A 20082-nucleotide genomic window follows, 5' to 3' on the forward strand; every position below is an offset into this window, starting at 1 on the left:
TGGCAGAATGGATACACAATACACATAGGTTAAGTGACTCACCGAGACAGGACACCACAATGGGTTTCATGCCTTTAAAGATTCACAACCAATCGTTCTTTCTCATGAAGTCGCTTCCTCATGCAGCTTTTTAGCCCTTCCACTTGCTCAGGTAGGTCAAAGAGAAACCAGCTTTCTTCCATTCTATTGGCATTCTCTTGAGACAACTACTTTGAAGCGAAAAATATTATTGCCCGATAGGTATGCACAGGATGAGCGTCCATTCTGGGTTACCTGGGACGGTCCAGATTTAGGCCCATTGCAGGTTAATTATTAACAATGCCCTCATTTACACTCAAAAGTGTCCCAGTTTGGATGATCAATTATGTGATCACCCTAATGAAGGGCTTCGTAAGAACAGCCTGTAGTACGTGCTCAATAACCAGTGGTTCCTCGCTCCCCTTCTCCCTGCTTTAACCAAGACTCAGAACACACAAATCAAAAGGAGCTCCATTTTGAAATAGTAACAAGTTTTTCTATTTCCGGCATGAGCCATTCGCCTATGGTTACTTTACTATTTTAGTAATGACCAATTTTAAAAGATTTGATTTATATATTCTCATCTCCTCCCTCCAAAAGGAAAGAAAGAACAATGCATTTTTGTCAGGCAAAAAGATAAGTGGCAATAATACAAGAAACAGAGAACATATAACATAATTTTTTTTCATTAACAATCCAAGCACTACAAAACATAGACTATACAACTTAAAAATGGAAATACAAATTAATGAAAAACGGGGTACATGTCATATTAGCAATGCAAAAGACCAGCTTAAGCATAGTTTCTCTAAATCGACAATTAATAAAAGGAAAGTGCCCTTTTCTCAAATATGCACAAAAATATTTCGGTCACGTCTAGGGAAAAATTAATCAAAACTTTCTGCTAATTCTATATTACAGCATGTGTCGCTAATGGTTTACAAAACCAAAACGTCTTCTTACACTTAAAATTTACACCCTTTTCCAATCATTATACACTCGTTCAATCCAGTCTGTCAAAAATAAAACAATCTATTTTCTGTATTTATGAAATAATTATTGATATGTCATGGACCTTACATGGTGAATGTGTATGATGGGGACAGGGATCAGAATGATGTCACGGATCTAAAGTGGGCCAAGGGTCAAAGAAGATTAACCTCTGCCTGCCACATCTGGACAGTGATTTCTGAAATAATGCTACTATAGCTAAAATAATTCTAATTTTTTATTTCTTCATCCTAAAAAAGTCTAAAGTTTTCATATTTAAATTTGCTAACCAGTTCTAGAGTTTATTCAAAGTCTATCCAGTATGCCACTCGACAGAACTTTTCTTCCTGGGTTCATATTATCCCTATAATTCTAAATCCAGGTGCAAAAAAAAAAAAAATGTAAGGACTCAATAATACTCCCCTTTCCTTCTACATGTTTAGTGATTCACACCAGATTTTATGATAAACTGCACAATCCTAGGTACAGGTCTGCAATGCAAATGAGAAAGAAAATACTTTGATTTTAATGGTTCAACCAAATACCAATGTCACTGCAGCCCACAACTCTCTCCCAAGGACTTCTACAAGTTCATGCTTTTAGCCAAGATCTTATAGGAAGTCATGCTTCACGAGCGCAGTTCTAAAACTAAGAAGAATAGGAAGTCACACTGATATCTCCTTCCAGGCCACCCGTACAAGAAGGACCTACGATCAGCCAGCCTCAGCTTTGAGCTTTCTGGTTCACGTCCAACAGTTGCCTACCAGGTAGATGAACATTCCCATAAGGTGGCAAAACGAGGATAGAGGAGAACCAACTGCAGTTCTGAAAACTTCCAGGGGCTACCAAGCGGATCTTTGTTGTCATTCGCTGCTGCTGCTGCTGCTGCTGCCGCCATCCTCTTGCTTGGGGGAGGAGGAACTGTCTCGGACCGGCAGCAGGTCGTAGTGGCAAGGGATGTGACTGTTCTTTGGGAGGTCATATGGATCCTGGGTGAGATGCCCATTATTGCTGAATATTCCTTGGACAACACTCACTGTAGGTTCTGTGACAAGCAGGGACACATGAATTCATCAGCAGTGGAAAATTTAAACAGGAAAGAGTATGGCATTTCTTGCAAATCTCAAACATACGAGAGGGGCATTTATAAAAAGATAAATATTATTTTATGAAACAAATGATGCTTTTATAATCACTTAGAGGTGGTTACTCTGGGCTGTGAGACCAGCTGACGCACACAATGGTGTTCTGCATGCCACTGGTTTGGATGGAGACATCCAAGGAATACACAGAAATCCTGGATACGAATCATTGTCTGAAAAACACCTTGGAGATGATCTAGTCCAAACCCCTGACTCCACAGGTCAGAAGATTAAGGTCCTTCTAGGCTAACTCAGTTCATGGAAATACTTAACAAGTTCATTTTATGACTTAGGACCCATGCTCTCGGTTCAGCTCTGTGTTAAAGTGGCGGGTTTATAGGATGGTCCAAAGCGGAATAGTAACTGACTTTTCAATGATAAATCTAGGTCACTACAACTTCCACTGTAAAAAAGCTGCCTTAATTCTTTATGAATAGTTATTTATCTTCTCAGTGACATGTCGATGGCCTAAGTTGCTAGTGACTAGAGTTAAATCGGCCACTTCATTTACAAGTAGTAGAGAATTTTCTAAAGTTTAAATCATAAACGCTGAGAAAGAGAGAGAAAAATTAAAATACATGGCCCTACTCTACCTACTCAATGATACTTCTGATTTGTTTCAACTTTCCCTGAACGGTATTTGTAAGGGGCAATCAAAACAATTCTAATTTTAAATTGAATTCTTATTAAGTTCCATCAGATTCACATCTGAGAATATTAGCAATGTATTAGACACATTTAAAAGTAAAATGTTCAATCCTGCTAAGAGCATGAATGTAATGGATGCAATCAGGAAATGGGACCACCTGCTTCATCCACCTGAACCGCTTGTTTTGGCTAACGCGACATAATAGCTGAGGTGACACATGCGCTATTCCACATGGGGGCTCAAATATTCACTACGGTTACAAAGCAAGAGATGGGTGACCAGGTGAGAGATAGGAAAATTTACTTTAAATTTTCTAGCTGGTATCTTCCCTTAAAAATTTAGGTGACCCCAATTAATATGATCACTGTAAACACAGGTTTGCACTGAAAATATGACCACTGTTTTGAATAATGTTTATATGAACTGTTATTGTACTCTCAAAGACTCCCAAAGACTTTAAAATCATTTCAAAAAAAATTCTTAGGTGAGGCTCTTCCTTTGGTTAGGGGAACTCACCAACTTCATAGACATTCTTGTTGGCTGACGTTGAGTTATTGATCTCTGCATATGGGGAATCTCTCCGTGCTGGTGACTTCATCTCCACATAGCCACACTCTGAGTTTTTGGGGATGAGTACAGGTGGGTCTTTAATAGTGGCATATGGGTTTTCAGAACTGCTTAGGGAGCAGTTACTTGAGTTATATTCAGAATTCTTTCCCAAATCTGTGAAGAGAGATGGGGGAGGAAAGCATGGACAACATTGTTTTTTCCCCTGGGATGACTTACTTGGACAGATTACTTCTTTTCCTTTGTAGCTAGTTTTCTCTAATTGTATACGCCGACAACAAAACCATACATTCGTCACTTATTTTGGAGAGACTCTGCTATAAAATGACTCAGCCATAGAGTAATTTCAGCTCCTCTCTAAGGTGAGTATCCACGTAAACATTGTGGATTTGATTCAATTTTGATTTTCACACTCCAAATTAATTCCATTTTAATTTACTAATTCCCAAAGGCTTCAATCAAGAAACCACCTGCTGATGGCCCCGGGAGCACAAGAAGTTTCTATCATCACGGCGAGGGAGGCATGTGTGACATGAAGATTCCTGGTAAAACCCCAGGACTGGGCACATGAAGTTATTCATGTAACCATGTGGAGCTCTTCTTATTTTCCCTGCTGTTTCCATTTTTGCATTTCTCGTTCCCCATAAGTCATATATCTTTTCAAGGAAATATGAGTGTTTCCCCAGCAAACTGAAAACCTTTGTTCCCCCAGACTTATGCCCTAACATGATCCACCTACGGTCGTGCTTTTGATCTCAGTGAACGTTGTTTGTGTTGTTTCATGGAGTAATTAACCACACTAACAACTCTACATTTTCTCTAAACTGCCACTCTTGCTTGTTTAGCAAATTATTTCAGTCTCTGAGATAAATTTAAAAAAAATTATGATTCTGATAAATGTACTTCTTCCTTAAACTTAGACCATACCTTTCAAGGATTTTCCCATATAACTTCTGTCAAGTCCAAAAGCTCCTGTGATAAAGAAGAAAAAAAATGCCCAGTGAGATCTGGAAACGAGAAAAACCCATTTAATATTCCAAGGTCATGGAGGAAGCTCGTTTGAGCACCTACTACTTCCCTACTGCAGGAAATAACCGAGCTGCTGCTTTCCAAACCTTTGTACCCAGATCACTCATACCTGGTGTCTTCAGTGCTCAGAATTTAAAATACATATATATGTATCATTCTGATCATTCTGCTCATTTACAGTGAGTTGTGAAATGTTAATCAGTAAAGGTAGAGAACGAGGCATGGATGGATCGGTACACTTGATTCAAGGTTGTACTATGGAAAGGACAAAGCCAGGACTAGAACTGAGACAAAGGACTTGCATTTCATCACTTGCCCACCACGTGACTTAGACAAGAGGTTCAGCTCTCTCGGTGTCAACTCTTTTGTCTCTCAAATGAGGAAAACAAAACCTGCCTTGCAAACTTTACAGGGTGGGTGTGATCATTAAGTGAATTGGAGCATATGCAAAGCCTCATAAATTCTGAGCCACCGTATAAATGAGTGGTGTTTCAATGACCGTAATGTTGAACGTGTCCTGTGACCCCCAACTTCAGTCTACATGCAAGCATTTCAAGGGCTCCTCAATGATCTTTTAAGGAAATGTTATAGACTTGGATTAGAAACAGAAAATCAAGTAATGACTTGTGATGAATAGTCACATAAGAAGGAGAATGGTAAGGAGAAGGTCCCCTGCCACTGTGCATGTATTCCTTGTATGTCCTGTGGGACACACTTTTGGCGAGAAGGAGGGAGGATCCCCTAAAGGGAGAGGATGTGTGTAATATCAATCATCATGGGACAGGAAATGGGAATGTCTTCCTCTCTCAGAGACTGTTTTCCTTCCTCTTGGGTCCAGATTGTGAAACCAAGTTCCCAGGTGGTGGGAAAGGTGCCCAGTTACACAGGGAGGCAGGACAAGGATGAAGAGTGAATTAACCTAACCAAAGTGAGCCTCTGGCTTTCACCCTAAGAACTATCTTAGAAGGTGATCTCTATATCCTTGGGATATCCTACCCAGTAAACGTGCTTTTGTTTGTCTGGGGCCTAGGGCTACACTGGATCGTCTAACAAAGTGATTTATGGAAGGGGGTTTGGCACTTGGTGTCACTTTAATCTCCAGATGGTCTGGATGAAAGGTTAACGACATGGGTGGTCAACTGTGTTGACCTGATCGAACTCTAATAAAAACTCTAGACGCCAAGGCTGAAGTAAGCTTCCCTGGCTGGGAATACTTCATGCATATAGTCATATATTGCAGCCAGGAAAAGTTAGCACTTTCCATGATTCTACTGGAAAAGGACAAGTGGAAGTTTCTGACTTTGAACTTTCCTTGATGCTACCCACTGTGTCTCTTCCCTTGGTTGATTTTAATCTGTATCCTTTGGCTGTGATAAACTGTAACCATGAGTATAACAGCTTGCAGGGAGTTCTGTGAGTCTGTCTGCCAAATCATTGATCCTGAGGGTGGTCTTGGGGATTCCCAAACTTCATAAAGGGACCGCATGAAGATGGGCAGGACCTGTGGCCTCTGAGACCTTCCTATCAAGGAACCCTGTCCTTGCTACTCTGCCAGATTCATTTAGCTGTCTCCGAATTGTAGCAAAGTCTCATGAGATGTCCATCTCGGTCTTCGCTATACAATGGCTAGAGTCCCCCAGGGGGCTCAGGAGAGAATCAGCATGAGGCAGATAGCAAATTAGGGAACAAGAGTGGCACTGTTAGACCAGCGCCCCTGCCAAGTTCTCTCTGGGTGCTGTTTTAGCAAGGGAGCAGGCGGGTGTTCTCATAAACTCCCCCATGTCTCAATTCCTGGATAGATGCTTTCAAAAGCCTACCTTAATTTAATTCATTCAAGGAGCCACAACAGGATCACTATCCCTAAGTCACAATGAAGAGATCAGCTGCAGTGGAGCGATTAGCCCAGCGCCCTATCACAGAAGTAGGAATCAATCTCAGGGCTTTTGTGTCAAGTTCAGGCCTCTTTCACACAATATCACAACAACTTTTCCATCATTCAAATCACCTACTCAGTTTATCATCCATAGTGTGCCTTATCCTGTTCTTGGTAAGGGCAGACTTTTTCTGTGCAACAACTGTAAAGGACAGACAGGAACACATGAAAGAGATCCAGAATTTCCAATGAAGATTTTATACTTTTAACAATCCGTTCCGTGGGCAGAGAAGTTTATCTGTGACCACTGTAGTGACTGTGTTCTAGAGTCAGGACCATGGGTAGCAGGTCTAGGTGGAATAAGAGAACTTTTCTCTCATTAGTGCCAGGTAGTACTTTACTAATACCAATTCATGTGTTTCTTTGAGCTACATTACTAATGTAATTTAGACTTAAAAAAAAATCTCGGGGTGCCTGGGTGGCTCATTGGTTAAATGTCTGACTTCAGCTCAGGTCATGATTCACGGCTTGTGAGTTGGAGCCCCAAGTCGGGCTCTGTGCTGACAGCTCAGAACCTGAAGCCTGCTTCGGATTCTATGTCTCCCTCTCTCTCTGCCCTCCCCCACTCTCTCTCCCTCTCTCACAAACATAAACATTACAAAAAATTTATAAAACAAAATCTCTGTGATGTTAAATGATTTAACCAATACATATAGTGTGAATCTGGTATATAGATAATTCAACTATGTTCAGAAATACACAGCTACTTGATAATGTTCATGTAGAATATAAATAAAAGTAAAGAATTTGTACTCATTTTCCTACTTTAACATTTTCATTTCAGTAGTAATAAGGGATTCCAGAGCCCTTAAAGATTGGTTCCTACATCCAGCTCAGGTGATTTGACATATAAGGCCTTCACAGAAAGAACAGTGGAGGAGTAGTTGGAAGACCAACTTTGAGACCTGGCTTTACCTCATTCCTCTATGAAATCTTGGATGATAAGAGAGTTAACCTCTCTTTGGTGACCAGTTTATTGCTCTATAAAACAAGATGCATGGAAAGGACCACCCAGGAGTGTTGTCAGATGCAGCAAATAAAAACACAGGAAGGACAATTACATGTGAATTTCAGAGAAACAACAAATTATTTTTAGGGTAAGTATGTCTCTTACAACATTTGGGATATACTTATACCAAAAATATTTGTTGCTGCTCTGAAATGCAAATTTAACTGGGTTTTCTGGAAGCCCCACCATCAAATAAATACAAAAGAAAGGGTTCATTACCCACAAGGCAATGCACACATCCATTATGGTATCATCAAGCACCTCCTTGAAAATGAGGTGCAACAGCTTGGCAATGGCACTTTTCTTTCATTGGGGAATCACAGCAGCTCTTTAAGGGTGGTCTAGGAAGCCCTACCCCCTTTTCGGCAGGGCCACGAGATCAAAACTATTCTCATAATAGCACAATGACATTATCTTCCTGTTTCTCTCTCATTCTCTCTCAAATGCATAGTGGTTTTTCAAGAGCTGCACCAAGTGTGGGATCACCACTGACTGAATGCGGAAGCAGATACGAGAATCTATCCTCTACTGAGCCAGATGTTAAAGAGATTTATAAAAAAAGGTAGAGCAGTGCCACTCTTCTCACTAATTTGTTTTTGTTTTAGAAAATGTAGTGACTTTTTCATAAAAATGTTTTATGTTATCATGAAATGAGATGACATCTATTACAAGCAAATAAATAACTACTTTAAATGGTCTCCATTTTAATTTGGAATATGGTGAATATCAAAAGATATAACCCATACTGACAGAAGGTCTTTGGGGTTCTTGATAACTTTTAAGAGTGTGAAGGGGTCCTATTCCAAAATGTTTGAGAAGCACTGGCTTACTGTACTCCTGTTGACAGTTTCATTTCTTCACCTAAAGGGAAGGGGTTCTCAAGTGTGGGTGGCCCATGGTAAAAGAGACCGAAGAGGAACACATAGCCTGGTACCACCCTGACAGGATTAAAATCCCAGCACCACCATTTAATAGGCTTTGAGACTTTTCTCAAGTTACTTAACCTCTTTGTGACTCAGTTTCTCAACCGCCGCATGGACACGATGGTGACGGTAACAGAACGTACTTACCAACAGTACATACTTGTCAGAATGACGTAAGTTAACACATGTGGAGTTACAATGGGAGCTACACGCAGCCAGGGATTCTTGTCTCTTTGTATCAATCCCTGGCACATACCAGGACCTTAATAAATGTTTGTTGGATGAATAAAGCACCTAGGATAGCAATGCCCATACAGGCATTCGGTATAATTCTATCATTCTGCTCCTTTAGGCATGTTTGCAATAAATCGCTTTGGCAGATCATCAATCTGTGACTATCTGAGGTGACTAAAAGATGAAGGAGCCTGCTGAGGACGGACATGGGGAGAACTTGCCAAGCTCGTTGAGGTAGCCGCCGTGTTTCCAATCTGCCGGCAGTGTCCCCGTGCAGTCCGCCACAGGGCCTCTCTTCCCGGGATTCACATTTTTCAGATTCACAAACAGCTGGTTGTTCTTTGACTGTTAAAAACATAAACCGTAAACGGCGTCAAAAGAGAATACAGCATGGCACAGCACAGTGTTGCCGATCTGGGGAAAGCATGTCCGTGGCAGGAATCGAGGGCTGCTTTTCCAGTGAGGATGCACAGAGGGGCAGAGGTGACCACCGGGCAGGCCGCAGAGGGCAGCAGGAGTACGTGTCTCTTGGCCCCAACTAAACCCTATGGCCTCAAGTTCGTCATTTCACTTAGTCGCCCTGTTCCCATTAGACTTTACTTGGGTTAACATGCAAAGAACTTTGAAGTGAAAACACCAAACTCTGGGTTTGAGCTCTCCCGCAAAACACTGCATGATTTTGTATGAGTCACCGGTGACCCTGAGCAGTTTTCTTAGCTATAAATACGAGGATGAGATTAGGTACTTTGCCTCCTTCTCTGAAAATGTAGGCGAACAGACGGCAAGATGCACATGGAAGTCTCCCGGGAAGGTGAAGTACTATCTACCTATCAGGCACTGTAGTTAAAAGCCAGCTGCATTAATGTAATTGCAACTGGATTAACTTAACTACCTTGGTTTTTCTTCCAGCAGAGAGCTGGAATCAGACGATAGGGATTGGAGGAGCACCTGGGTGGCTCAGTTGGTTAAGCGTCCAGCTCTTGATTCAGGCTTGGGTCATCATCTCATGGTTCCTGAGATTGAGCCCTGCATCAGGCTCTGCACTGACAGCGTGGAGCCTGCTTGGGATTCTCTTCTTCTCTATCTCTCTGCCCCTCCCTTGTTCTCTCTCTCTCTCTCTCTCTCTCAATAGATAAATAAATAAATAAATAAATATTTTTTAAAAAAGACAATGGAGACAGGAAATATAATTTGGGGCACTCAGAAGGAAGAAATGTTTGTGATTTCGGAGCAATCTAGAAGAGACTGGGGTGAGGTGAGTGACACAAGAGGAGAAGCCTGGGTATCCAACCTCTCTGTGCATCTATATAACATGAGGATAAAAATCACTCTTGATTCATAGAGTTGGTATGAAGATTAAATGAATTTATATTTGTAAAATGATTAGAAATGCTTGGCACATAGTTTGTTGCTATTTGATCATTTGTGACCTACAAAAAAGAAATCTCATGTGGTTGAACCCAAATAAAGGCATGTGGTTGCTGTTTTTGTTAGGAAAGTGCAGGGGGCCCCCAAAGGGCATTAGAAGAGACGTGGTCAGAAAAGACAAAAGCAAAGGCCCAGTATGGAGTCTGCTTAGGCCTGCTCTGAGACATCCTTGGAAACCTCATGCAGTATGAGAAACGTTTTTCCAAAGAGGTGCAACGGAAACAGCGCAAATTGGAGACAAGGAGACCGGGGACCATGACTCATCCTGCAGCTGCCTCCCTCAGCAACTAGGAAGCTGTGTTTTGCAGTGACTTAAAATCCCCAAGGCTTGTGTTTTTTACCCGTAAACTTGGGATTCTAATACGCACCCGCAAGACTGTTGGGAGGAATCAACGAGGTAAGAGATATCAAGATCCTAGAACCCCATCTGGGAAACGGCAGCTCTCCCCTATATGCCCGTTCCTTTCCTCACCCCCCTACCCACCTTCGGCGACCTGGAGCCATTTCCTCTCACCTTTGCGATGGTCATCCTGTCTCTGTTGTTGACGTGTGGAGATGTGGCGCACTGGGTAAGCGTGTGGTAGCTGGGGTTGGTGAAGTAATGACTGTTAGCATTTCCGCTGTTGCTGTGGGGAAGGGTTTCTGTAAGAAGAGAAGGAAACGGTTAAGGTGACAGGCTCTTCTAAATCTGTGCAGGTAAAAAGAAGGCAAAATAACAAGTATGAATATTGGTACCACTTCCAAATCACAGGCTGGGCAGAATCCCCTCCTGCCTAGCATACTCAGCAAAGCTTCTAGAAGCAGCAGGTGTCTGCCCTCCTACCTGCCTCCCAAAAAAGTGTGCACGGGTCCTCAGACAAGTCCTCTTTGCTTTGAGGCTTATACACCTGGAAAGCCATTGCTTTGAAACTAATCCTGTTGTAACTTTCCTCTTTTTTTTTTTTTAAGACACTTAAGCTCTTGCCATAATATTCTTTGCTAGAAATACACTATTAAGTAAATCAGCTGCTTTGTGTATTCCCCCCAGAATCAGTGTATTTATAGACATGTGACCCACCTGAAATCCTGCAATAATTGCCCAAAATAATAAATATTTAAGGGTTCAAGTTTATGTGGTTACTTCTGATGAATGAGCAGGTCACTTAAAAATCTACCTTTATGGGGACGTGTGACAGAGAGATTCTAAGGAGTGTTCTTAATGAACGGCTTTGGTTCTTGCTAATCCCACAAAACTGTTTCTTATATAACTTGGTTGCTATGCAGTTAATGATGTGTATGGGCCCAGGGACAGGTTAGAAGGCACTGTGTTAAGAACCCAAGGCCAGAGACAGAAGACCTGCTCCATGACTTTGCCAAAATTATGGACACCTCCTTCTCTCCACTTCCTATCCCTGACATATGGCAAAAGCTTAGATGCCCAGGAAAGCTGCCACCAGGTTGAAATTCCCTAAGTCTAAAGCAACCTCAGGGATGCCTCGGTGGCTCAGTCGGTTAAGCAGCGGGCTTCGGCTCAGGTCATGATCTCGCGGTTTGTGAGTTCAATCCTCATACCAGGCTCTGTGCTGACAGCTTTGAATTCTGTGTCTCCCTCTCTCTCTGCCACTCCCCTACTTGCGCGCTCTCTCTCTTTCAAAAATAAGCAAATATTAAAAAACTTTAAAGCAATCTCATAATGAATTCAATTTCAAAACCCTCCTAGAAGACAACGGTGGTCATTCTGCTCCTGTCAACATATAAAACACATCTGTAACAAGGGATGTTTTCCCAACATACACTTTCCTCCAGGCTGATGGACAGCAACAATGGACGGCACAGCCAAACACCCAGTTTCAGAGAACCAGGATGAAACCTTACTTTTCAAGGAATAGGATGGCTCTAGGGACCAGTCTTACCTGAAATGGCATAGTCTGCATTCATGACCCTGAGAGCAGGGGTGTAGGTAACTGCTGGCATGCTCGATTCCTTTCCCTTCTGCTTCTGTCTATAAATAACGAACAGCGCGAGGAGGAAGAGAACAACCAGCACCAGGATGATGATGCCGACGATGGCCCCGATCTGATAGGAATCGGCAGGGAGAGCCGTGCTGGTCCTGCTCAAGCTGTTCAGATTTCCAACGATGATAACACCAGCTGGCCAAAGGAAAAGAAGAGATCTGAGCAAGGACAACAACCTGCCAGATGAATGTTTGCACTCTATTTGCAAAATTGTCTCACCGTGCCAATGACTGGGTATGTTCAGTCAGTGAAATGTTAATTCGGAAACCTTTGGAAACAGCAGGAAGGAAAAACAAACATTCTTCATTTGCAGATGCTCTTGATTTGTCTGTGCCCAGAACAAGGCTGCTCTAAGCCTCAAAAATGAGACCAGATTTCCTGAACCCAAAGACTCCACACTAGGGTTTGGGAGCTTCCCACACACTGCAGATTAAATGCTTAGACCAGAGGCGGAATTCATTGGTGGTAACGATTTATCTAGTTTTTACCATGCTTTATTTATTATGCTGTAGTAAGCTTATGAAGGGCTAACTCCTAAATGTCTCAACTGCCTAACCTTAACTTTAGGTCTATATCTATCCTCAGCATTTTTTTTTTTTAATGTTTATTAAGTTTTGAGAGAGAGAGAGAGAGAGAGAGACAGAGAACAAGACAGGGAGGGGCAGAGAGAGAGAGGGAGACACAGAATCCAATGAAGGCTCCAGGCTCTGAGCTGTTAGCACAGAGCCCGACACAGGGCTCGAACCATGAGATCATGACCTGAGTTGAAGTCACTTAATCAACTAAGCCACCCAGGAGTCCAAGTATTTCTCTTTTTTAAATTTTTTTTTTTAATTTTTTTTAACGTTTATTTATTTTTGAGGCAGAGAGAGACAGAGCATGAACGGGGAGGGGCAGAGAGAGAGGGAGACACAGAATCTGAAACAGGCTCCAGGCTCTGAGCTGTCAGCACAGAGCCCGACGTGGGGCTCGAACTCACGGACCATGAGATCATGACCTGAGCCGAAGTCGGACGCTTAACCGACCGAGCCACCCAGGTGCCCCTTTTAAATTCTTTTTGAGAGCGTGTGCACAGGTGCACCCCCTGCCTCGCCCCCCCCCCCCCCACAAGAGCATGTGCAAGCAGGGAAGAGGGGCAAAAGGAAAGGGAAAGAGAGAATCTTAAGCAGGATCCATACCCAGCATGGAGCCCAACGTGGAGCTCAATCTCATGAACTGTGAGATCATGACTGGAACCAAAATCAGGAGTCAGACGCTTCACCAACTGAGCCATATAGGCGCCCCTATCTTCAACATTTCTAGGAATAATTTTCCTTCCAAGGATAACTCCATCAAAAATCTAGTTCAAGATGAGGGTCTGCCTTATCCTAATTTCAATGGACTCTTTCCCCCAAGTTGTATTGTTCCATATAGTGATATTTTTTTTTGTGACAGAAAGGTCTGTTCCAATAATAGCTGATGACATCACCTTAAAACCTTACTCGTTAATATTTAAACTTTAGCTTTATATAATTTCTCCTCACATTCCATCCAATGGGGACAGGAAAGCTCTGAAGTGGGAGTCAAGAAACCAGGCATCTAAAAAACTGATCCAGATATCCTGAACTTTCCTTTAGGCACTGAAGGCTACAGTTTCACCATCTACAAACAAGGCACCTGGCCGCCCAGAAGGTGCTTCCAGCTCAAACGTCCCTGTGACCTCATGATTCTAAGCATTAGACCTTCTTATTAGACAGCGTGCCCTGAAACATACAGCAGTGTGCACCGTGATCACAATGCATGTGTCCTGATGATGTGACTGTGGAACAGAACATCTTGTTGTTACGACAGACAAATATAATTCATGAACATGCAAAAGTTACTTAATGAAAGAAAATGAAACAGGAATACATACAGAGTGTACGTTTTAAGATGGCTGCCCCACAACACTGTATGAATTTTCCAAAGTCCCCTAGAGCCCATGTGGTTGTTACCCTCTGAAGCAGAGTCACACATTTCAGGAGCTCTCTGGTGGCCACGCTTTAGAACCATCAGAAGAACTTTCTCTTTTTTTAATTTTCATTTTCTTTTTTTTTTTTTTTTTTGAGAGAGAGAGAGAGAGAGAGAGAGAATGCATGAGCAGAGGAGGGGCAGAAGGAGAGGGAGAGAGAGAATCTTAAGCAGGCTCCACTCTTAGTGCACAGCCTGATACAGGGCTCAATCCCACGACGCGGAGATCATGACCTGAGCTGAAATCAAGAGTCGGACACTTAACTGACTGAGCCACCCAGGTACCCCAAGAACTGTCTCAAAGGCCCCATCCGTTCCAGAATCAGAATTGCCCAAGTAGGACTACATATATGACCATTCTCAGGTTACTGTGATCCACCCTTGTTAAAAACCATAGGCACAAGCTTCTTAAAAAGGTAAACATATGCCTGTCATATGTCATATGAGCCGATCATTCTACACCTATAAGTTTATCCAAGAGAAATGGAAGTAAGTATCCATACAAAGGCTTGACACATTATTGTTCATAATAGCTTTATCTATAATAGCAAAAACTGGAAACAATCCAAATGTCCATCTCCGGGTGGATCAGTAAACAAACGATGATATATCCATGCAGAGGAATACTGTTCGGCAATAAAAAGAACAGAAGTATGGATTCACACAGCAACGTGGTTCAACCTCAGAATAATTTTGCAGAGCAAACAAAAGCAGACAAGAAAGAGTACAGTGTGATTCTACTTACATGAAATTGTAAACAATACAAACCCATCTGTAGTTACATCAGTGGTTGCCTGGGGCCCCGGGAGCAGTGGTGGCAGAGAAGGGCATGAGGTAACATTTGGAAGGGGGTGGGGGGGCGGGGGAGGGATGTATTCATGATCTTTATTATGGTTGTGGTCTCATGGGTATATATGTTTGTCAGATTGTATCAGGTTATATATATACTGCATGCTGTACATATATACATCGTGTACGTATGTATATATGTGTGTATATACATATATATTTATATATATATACATATATACACATAATATAATGGTATACATGCATTGCTTTTTATGGGTTAGTTATATCTCAGTAAAGGTGAAAACATTCGTAGGCACAGCGGGAAGTTCCTGAGCTTTGGAATCAGACAAACGCGGCATCTAAGCCCTGACGTACATATAGCTATGTATTCGATATTAGCTACGTCACGTTGGGCAAATGACTCAACCTCTCTGAGCCTTACCTTCCTCACCCGTAGGACAGCAGCAATGAGGCATCCATCTGGCAACTAAACAACCAGCTACACCTTGCAGTGGAGGTGCAAATACTTCATGTTGCCTGGTACATGGTGGTTACATAGTTCAAGGCAGTAGGACCCTTTACTAGTATCCTTACCTTGATCGCATCGCGCCCCCTTCCAGCCTGGGCTGCAGTAACAGGTCCCAGTGATATGGTCGCAGGTGGAGTTGTTCAGGCAGTCACATATCTGGCGACAGCCATAGCCATATGTTCCTGCAGGGCACTCTGAGAAGGAGATGAAAATCCAACATAAGCTGTCCAGCTTTCGGGATGTGGGGCAAGGCTGTCTCTTACTATATGATCCTCTGTGTCTCAAGGGCAGCCCTTCCGGGGGATCCTTACGCAGGCAGACCCACCCTGGAAGTCCTAGAGCTGGCCAGGATTCCCTGCCACATGGGATTCGGGGCCACGTGGCACAAGGCCAGACACTGAGCTCCTTGCCACAGCTCCTGACTCCTGCAGCTTCTATGTACCCACTTCCCTGATGGGTAAGTTGAGAGTCTGCAGAACCCAACAGAACTGATGAAGATCGTGAGCAAGGGCAACCTGAGATGACCCCGCCGGGCAAAACTGTGAGATAAAACACTAAAGAGTATGGACAAGAGATGGCATCCTTGAGAACGTGAGCACGTTCCCGACGACTCGGGGATCTTCCAAGTGGCGCATTCCGACTCGGATTAGCTGGGAACAGGGACAAGGGAAGGGCAAGTCTTGTTAATTTTCTAGGTAAGAACTTCATTTGCCATAGAATGGCTCAAAATTTGGATGTGCAAGTTGAAGCCTGAGAGACGAAAATACTGATGTTTTTATGATGCACTCTTCATAAGAGTTGGGTGTGAATTTCAAAGAAGAGTCAAATCTAAAAATCATCACCAAATACTGATGTTTTCTGTAAAGTGAGCAGCAGGGGGCAATGTTCTATTATTATTGGAATTCTCTGTCACAGTGTTTCTGTTTACAAAAGAGCACCAGGAGAGTTCTCCAAAAATAGGGATATTTTAATTTGATGTTCAAAGTAATCACGGAAGCACTTAAACAGCTTTTATTTAATAAGAACCATAACCGGTCTGGCATTCAAGGGAAAGTCATTTTAGAGTCTGTTCTGATTCTAGGTATGTGCACATATGTTTAGACATTTATGCACACACACGCACACACATACACACACACACACACACACACACAATATTTACACACACAAGGGGTATGCAGGAAACCGTGTGACTCAGTACGTGTTTCAGGATGAAATGAATAGCAGTAAAAAACTAAAATTGGGACATCCGTTTCCAGGCTGATTCCTGGAGGTCACTCCTGTTATATTTACTATACAGGAAGACATGCAAAAATAACTCAAGGGTTTAGTACACAAGACTGAGACGACCTGGATATTCCAGGGGTGCTGTGAGGTGCTGCTGGGGTAGAGGGAAGGCGATGGTTTATTGCCAAAGCCCCGTCCTGCTGATCTGCCTTTCCGGCCATAATGCTCCCACAGCCCTGTAATCTTTGCTGCGTCCTTGCCAAGAGCGCCCTCTCTGGTAAGCAAGAACGCTCCTGTCCCTTTCTTGTCATCTATGATAAAAGACTGAGCCCCATTACAGCTCTAAGACCCTATTTATTCATTCTGAATATTGAATGAAAGTCACAGAGGAAAGTAACAAGAGACTACTTTGAAATACTCAATCTAAACCTAATTTTCTTATACCCTGCAGACGCATAGCTGTAGCGGCAGAAATGGCAAAAAAGGCTGCGTAATTCCAACAGAGCATATTCTTCTGGAGTGGGATTTTTACAGCAAAAAATTTTAAGGCGATATATTGTCTTGAACGTCGTAAAGACCGAGATGCACAGTTGCTAGGGGAAACAGTAGAAAAATACTATCTAGCAAAGGTTGTCGGAAGGGGGGCAACGTTTGTATGGACCTCATTCCACACCCACTGAGGGGCTGGGAGCCCCTACCTGCCTTTTGTGCACTCAGCCTGGCCCCAGAGAATGCATTCTCCTCCAGTGTGGACCCGGGCTCTGACTCTGACTGGCTCGTAACGCCCTTGAGCAGCCACGTTCCAAAAATAAGCAGGAGAGTTAGAGAGAGCCAGGGTGAACAGATGGAAAACCTGAATTCTGTCTTCCTCCTTGGAGCCACACCCCCTCCACCCAGAGCACTGATTACTTACCCAGAAGAAGTTTAGGGGGAAAGACAGCCAGCAAGGACCCCGAGGTGGCCAGCTCTCTGGGAGGGTTGACGGTAACAGTCAACAGTGCTGGTAAGTGACCAGCCATCCATTCAAACAACTTGACAGATGCAGGTCCTGCCTTCATATTGTTCAGGCATGTAGGAAAACTGATTCTAGGGGAAAATACCAACCAGACGGGTCACCCTCCCGTACTTACTCTGTTCACAGCGCTTCCCCATGAACCCGGTCCGGCATGTACACTGTCCAGAGATGTGGTCACAGTCAGCTCCATTTTGACACTGGCATATCAACGCACAGTCCTTTCCGTAAAAACCCAGAGGACATCCTGTGCAGGAGGGAAGGACAGCAGAGTCAGAGGCTGCTGAGGAAAAACACAGCTCTTGCTTCCCACTGTTTGTGTTTAAACCTGAAAGGTTCTTAGCCACTGGAGAGTGAATAAAGACAGTAATGCAGATCTCAGCTCGTCACAAAGGCTTCTTTGAAGTCCCAAGATGGGGCGCGTGCAAGGAGGTCATAATTCATGAGCGGGAGGCAGAATGGTTCCATACCTGGTGCTCCTGGAGACAAGACTAGTATCTTCTGACAAAGCACGCCACCAACCCCGCGGAAGTATGGGGGCAATTCCTTGCATTCTTTCCCTGAACTACTAGACTCCTGGACTCAAATGCCATGGACTGAAATGGGTATTATATATTAAAATTACCCATATGCTTTTACTTACAGCACAGAACGTCTCTCAGTCTGCGGCTAGCCCTGTCCACCGTATCCGTTACTGACTTAGATAACATCTCCTTCACCAAAGATGTAGAGTAGAATGTTAAACTCAAAAACAAACAAACAAACAAACAAACAAACAAAACCCCAGCACTTCATAGGTGCTTTGTAAAAAAAAAAAAAAAAAAATCCATAAACCTAACACTGCTGTATGATTTTCCAGACCCAGACCTCTTGGCTGAGGACACACATAAGCCCCATGGGCTGTCCTGGGCCAGCAGCTGCCCAGCAAGGGTGTGGGCTCTCTGGCATAACAAAACGTTCAATACAGGCTGCTTGTATGGCTACTTCTAAGTATCCCATGTGGATTTTTATTTTCTCTTTTTCTAATGGAGGTCTTAAGCAAAGTTCAACTTCCAAGAAACAGAGGCAGAGCACAGATGCCAGCATGCAATGACAACTGCCATTGCCATATATTTATTTAGCACCTAATCGATGCCAGATGCTTTGCATGCATCCTCTCACTGAATCTTCACCGCAGTGCAGACACACAGGGATGGGTATCCCTACCTAGAGCAGGGAGCTCAGCCCTACACGCCCTAAGTCACACAGCCAGGAAACTCAGGCAAGTCTGGCTCCAGACCCCATGTCCTTCCCACTTTCTTGTGCTATGTCCATTTACAAAGGTCCTCGGATTAAAGTAGACCCTAATATTGGAATGATAAATAGTAATGTGTAAGTAATTTTCTCTAAGTAGCTGAAAAACTTTCTATATATACAATCTTGGCAGAATATGCCTGAGACAAGATCTGTACTTGCCAATGCTCCCTTTTGAACAATGGCTCAAGGTTTATACCCACTTCCAGGAAGTTTCAAAACACTTGTTCAGCCTATTCTCCAGTTTTCTAATTAGTGTTAAACAAGCGATGCCCAATTGTTTCATTAAATTTTTTAATGTTTATTTATTGTTGAGAGAGAGAGAGATGAGCAGGGAAGGGGCAGAGAGAGAGGGAGACACAGAATCCAAAGTAGCCTCCAGGCTCTGAGTTGTCAGCACAGAGCCCGATGCAGGGCTCAAACTCAAGAACCACAAGATCATGACCTGAGCCGAAGTCGGATGCTTAACTGACTGAGTCACTGAGTGCCCACCTAATTTTTTTTTAAGATTTTATTTTTAAGTGACCTTTACACCCAACATTGGGCTTCAACTTAAGACTCTGAGATCAAGAGTCATATGCTTTAATGACTGAGCCAGACAGGCACCCCAAGAATTGCCTAATTTCTGACCTATTTTTCTTTCTCATCTCATTTCTGGGATTTCTGGGTGCTCATCGATTGGGAGAATAAATATTGTTGAAATTTCAGTACTACCCAAAGCAATCTGCACATTCAACGCAATCCCAATCAAAATTGCACCAGCATTCTTCTCGAAGCTAGAACAAGCAATCCTAAAATTTGTATGGAACCACAAAAGACCCCGAATAGCCAAAGTAATATTGAAAAAGAGCGAGGCATCACAATCCCAGACTTTAGCCTCTACTACAAAGCTGTAATCATCAAGACAGCATGGTATTGGCACAAAAGCAGACACACAGACCAATGGAATAGAATAGAAACCCCAGAACTAGACCCACAAACGTATGGCCAACTAATCTTTGACAAAGCAGGAAAGAACATCCAATGGAAAAAAGACGGTCTCTTTAACAAATGGTGCTGGGAGAACTGGACAGCAACATGCAGAAGGTTGAAACTAGACCACTTTCTCACACCATTCACAAAAATAAACTCAAAATGGATAAAGGACCTGAATGTGAGACAGGAAACCATCAAAACCCTAGAGGAGAAAGCAGGAAAAGACCTCTCTGACCTCAGCCACAGCAATATCTTACTTGACACATTCCCCAAAGGCAAGGGAATTAAAAGCAAAAATGAACTATTGGGACCTCATGAAGATAAAAAGCTTCTGCACAGCAAAGGAAAC

At 43.0% G+C, this 20082-nt stretch overlaps 1 protein-coding gene across 1 annotated transcript in view; it reads right to left on the bottom strand.

Annotated features, from left to right (window-relative positions):
* Positions 1 to 688: 688 nt before the first annotated feature.
* MEGF10 (multiple EGF like domains 10) overlaps positions 689 to 20082 on the bottom strand; it is a 182162-nt gene continuing 162768 nt past the window's right edge. Inside the window, exons 18-25 of the mRNA XM_019422125.2 lie at positions 17584 to 17712; positions 15292 to 15420; positions 11815 to 12051; positions 10437 to 10564; positions 8716 to 8839; positions 4294 to 4338; positions 3316 to 3522; positions 689 to 2053 (exon numbers count right to left, since the gene is read on the bottom strand). Coding sequence (XP_019277670.2) covers positions 1872 to 2053; positions 3316 to 3522; positions 4294 to 4338; positions 8716 to 8839; positions 10437 to 10564; positions 11815 to 12051; positions 15292 to 15420; positions 17584 to 17712 — 1181 coding nt within the window. The 3' untranslated portion in view covers positions 689 to 1871. The remainder of the gene's footprint in view (positions 2054 to 3315; positions 3523 to 4293; positions 4339 to 8715; positions 8840 to 10436; positions 10565 to 11814; positions 12052 to 15291; positions 15421 to 17583; positions 17713 to 20082) is intronic.

The sequence above is a fragment of the Panthera pardus genome, unplaced genomic scaffold (genome assembly GCF_024362965.1).
Source record: "Panthera pardus isolate Hobbes unplaced genomic scaffold, ASM2436296v1 HiC_scaffold_2, whole genome shotgun sequence".
Classification (NCBI taxonomy): domain Eukaryota; kingdom Metazoa; phylum Chordata; class Mammalia; order Carnivora; family Felidae; genus Panthera; species Panthera pardus.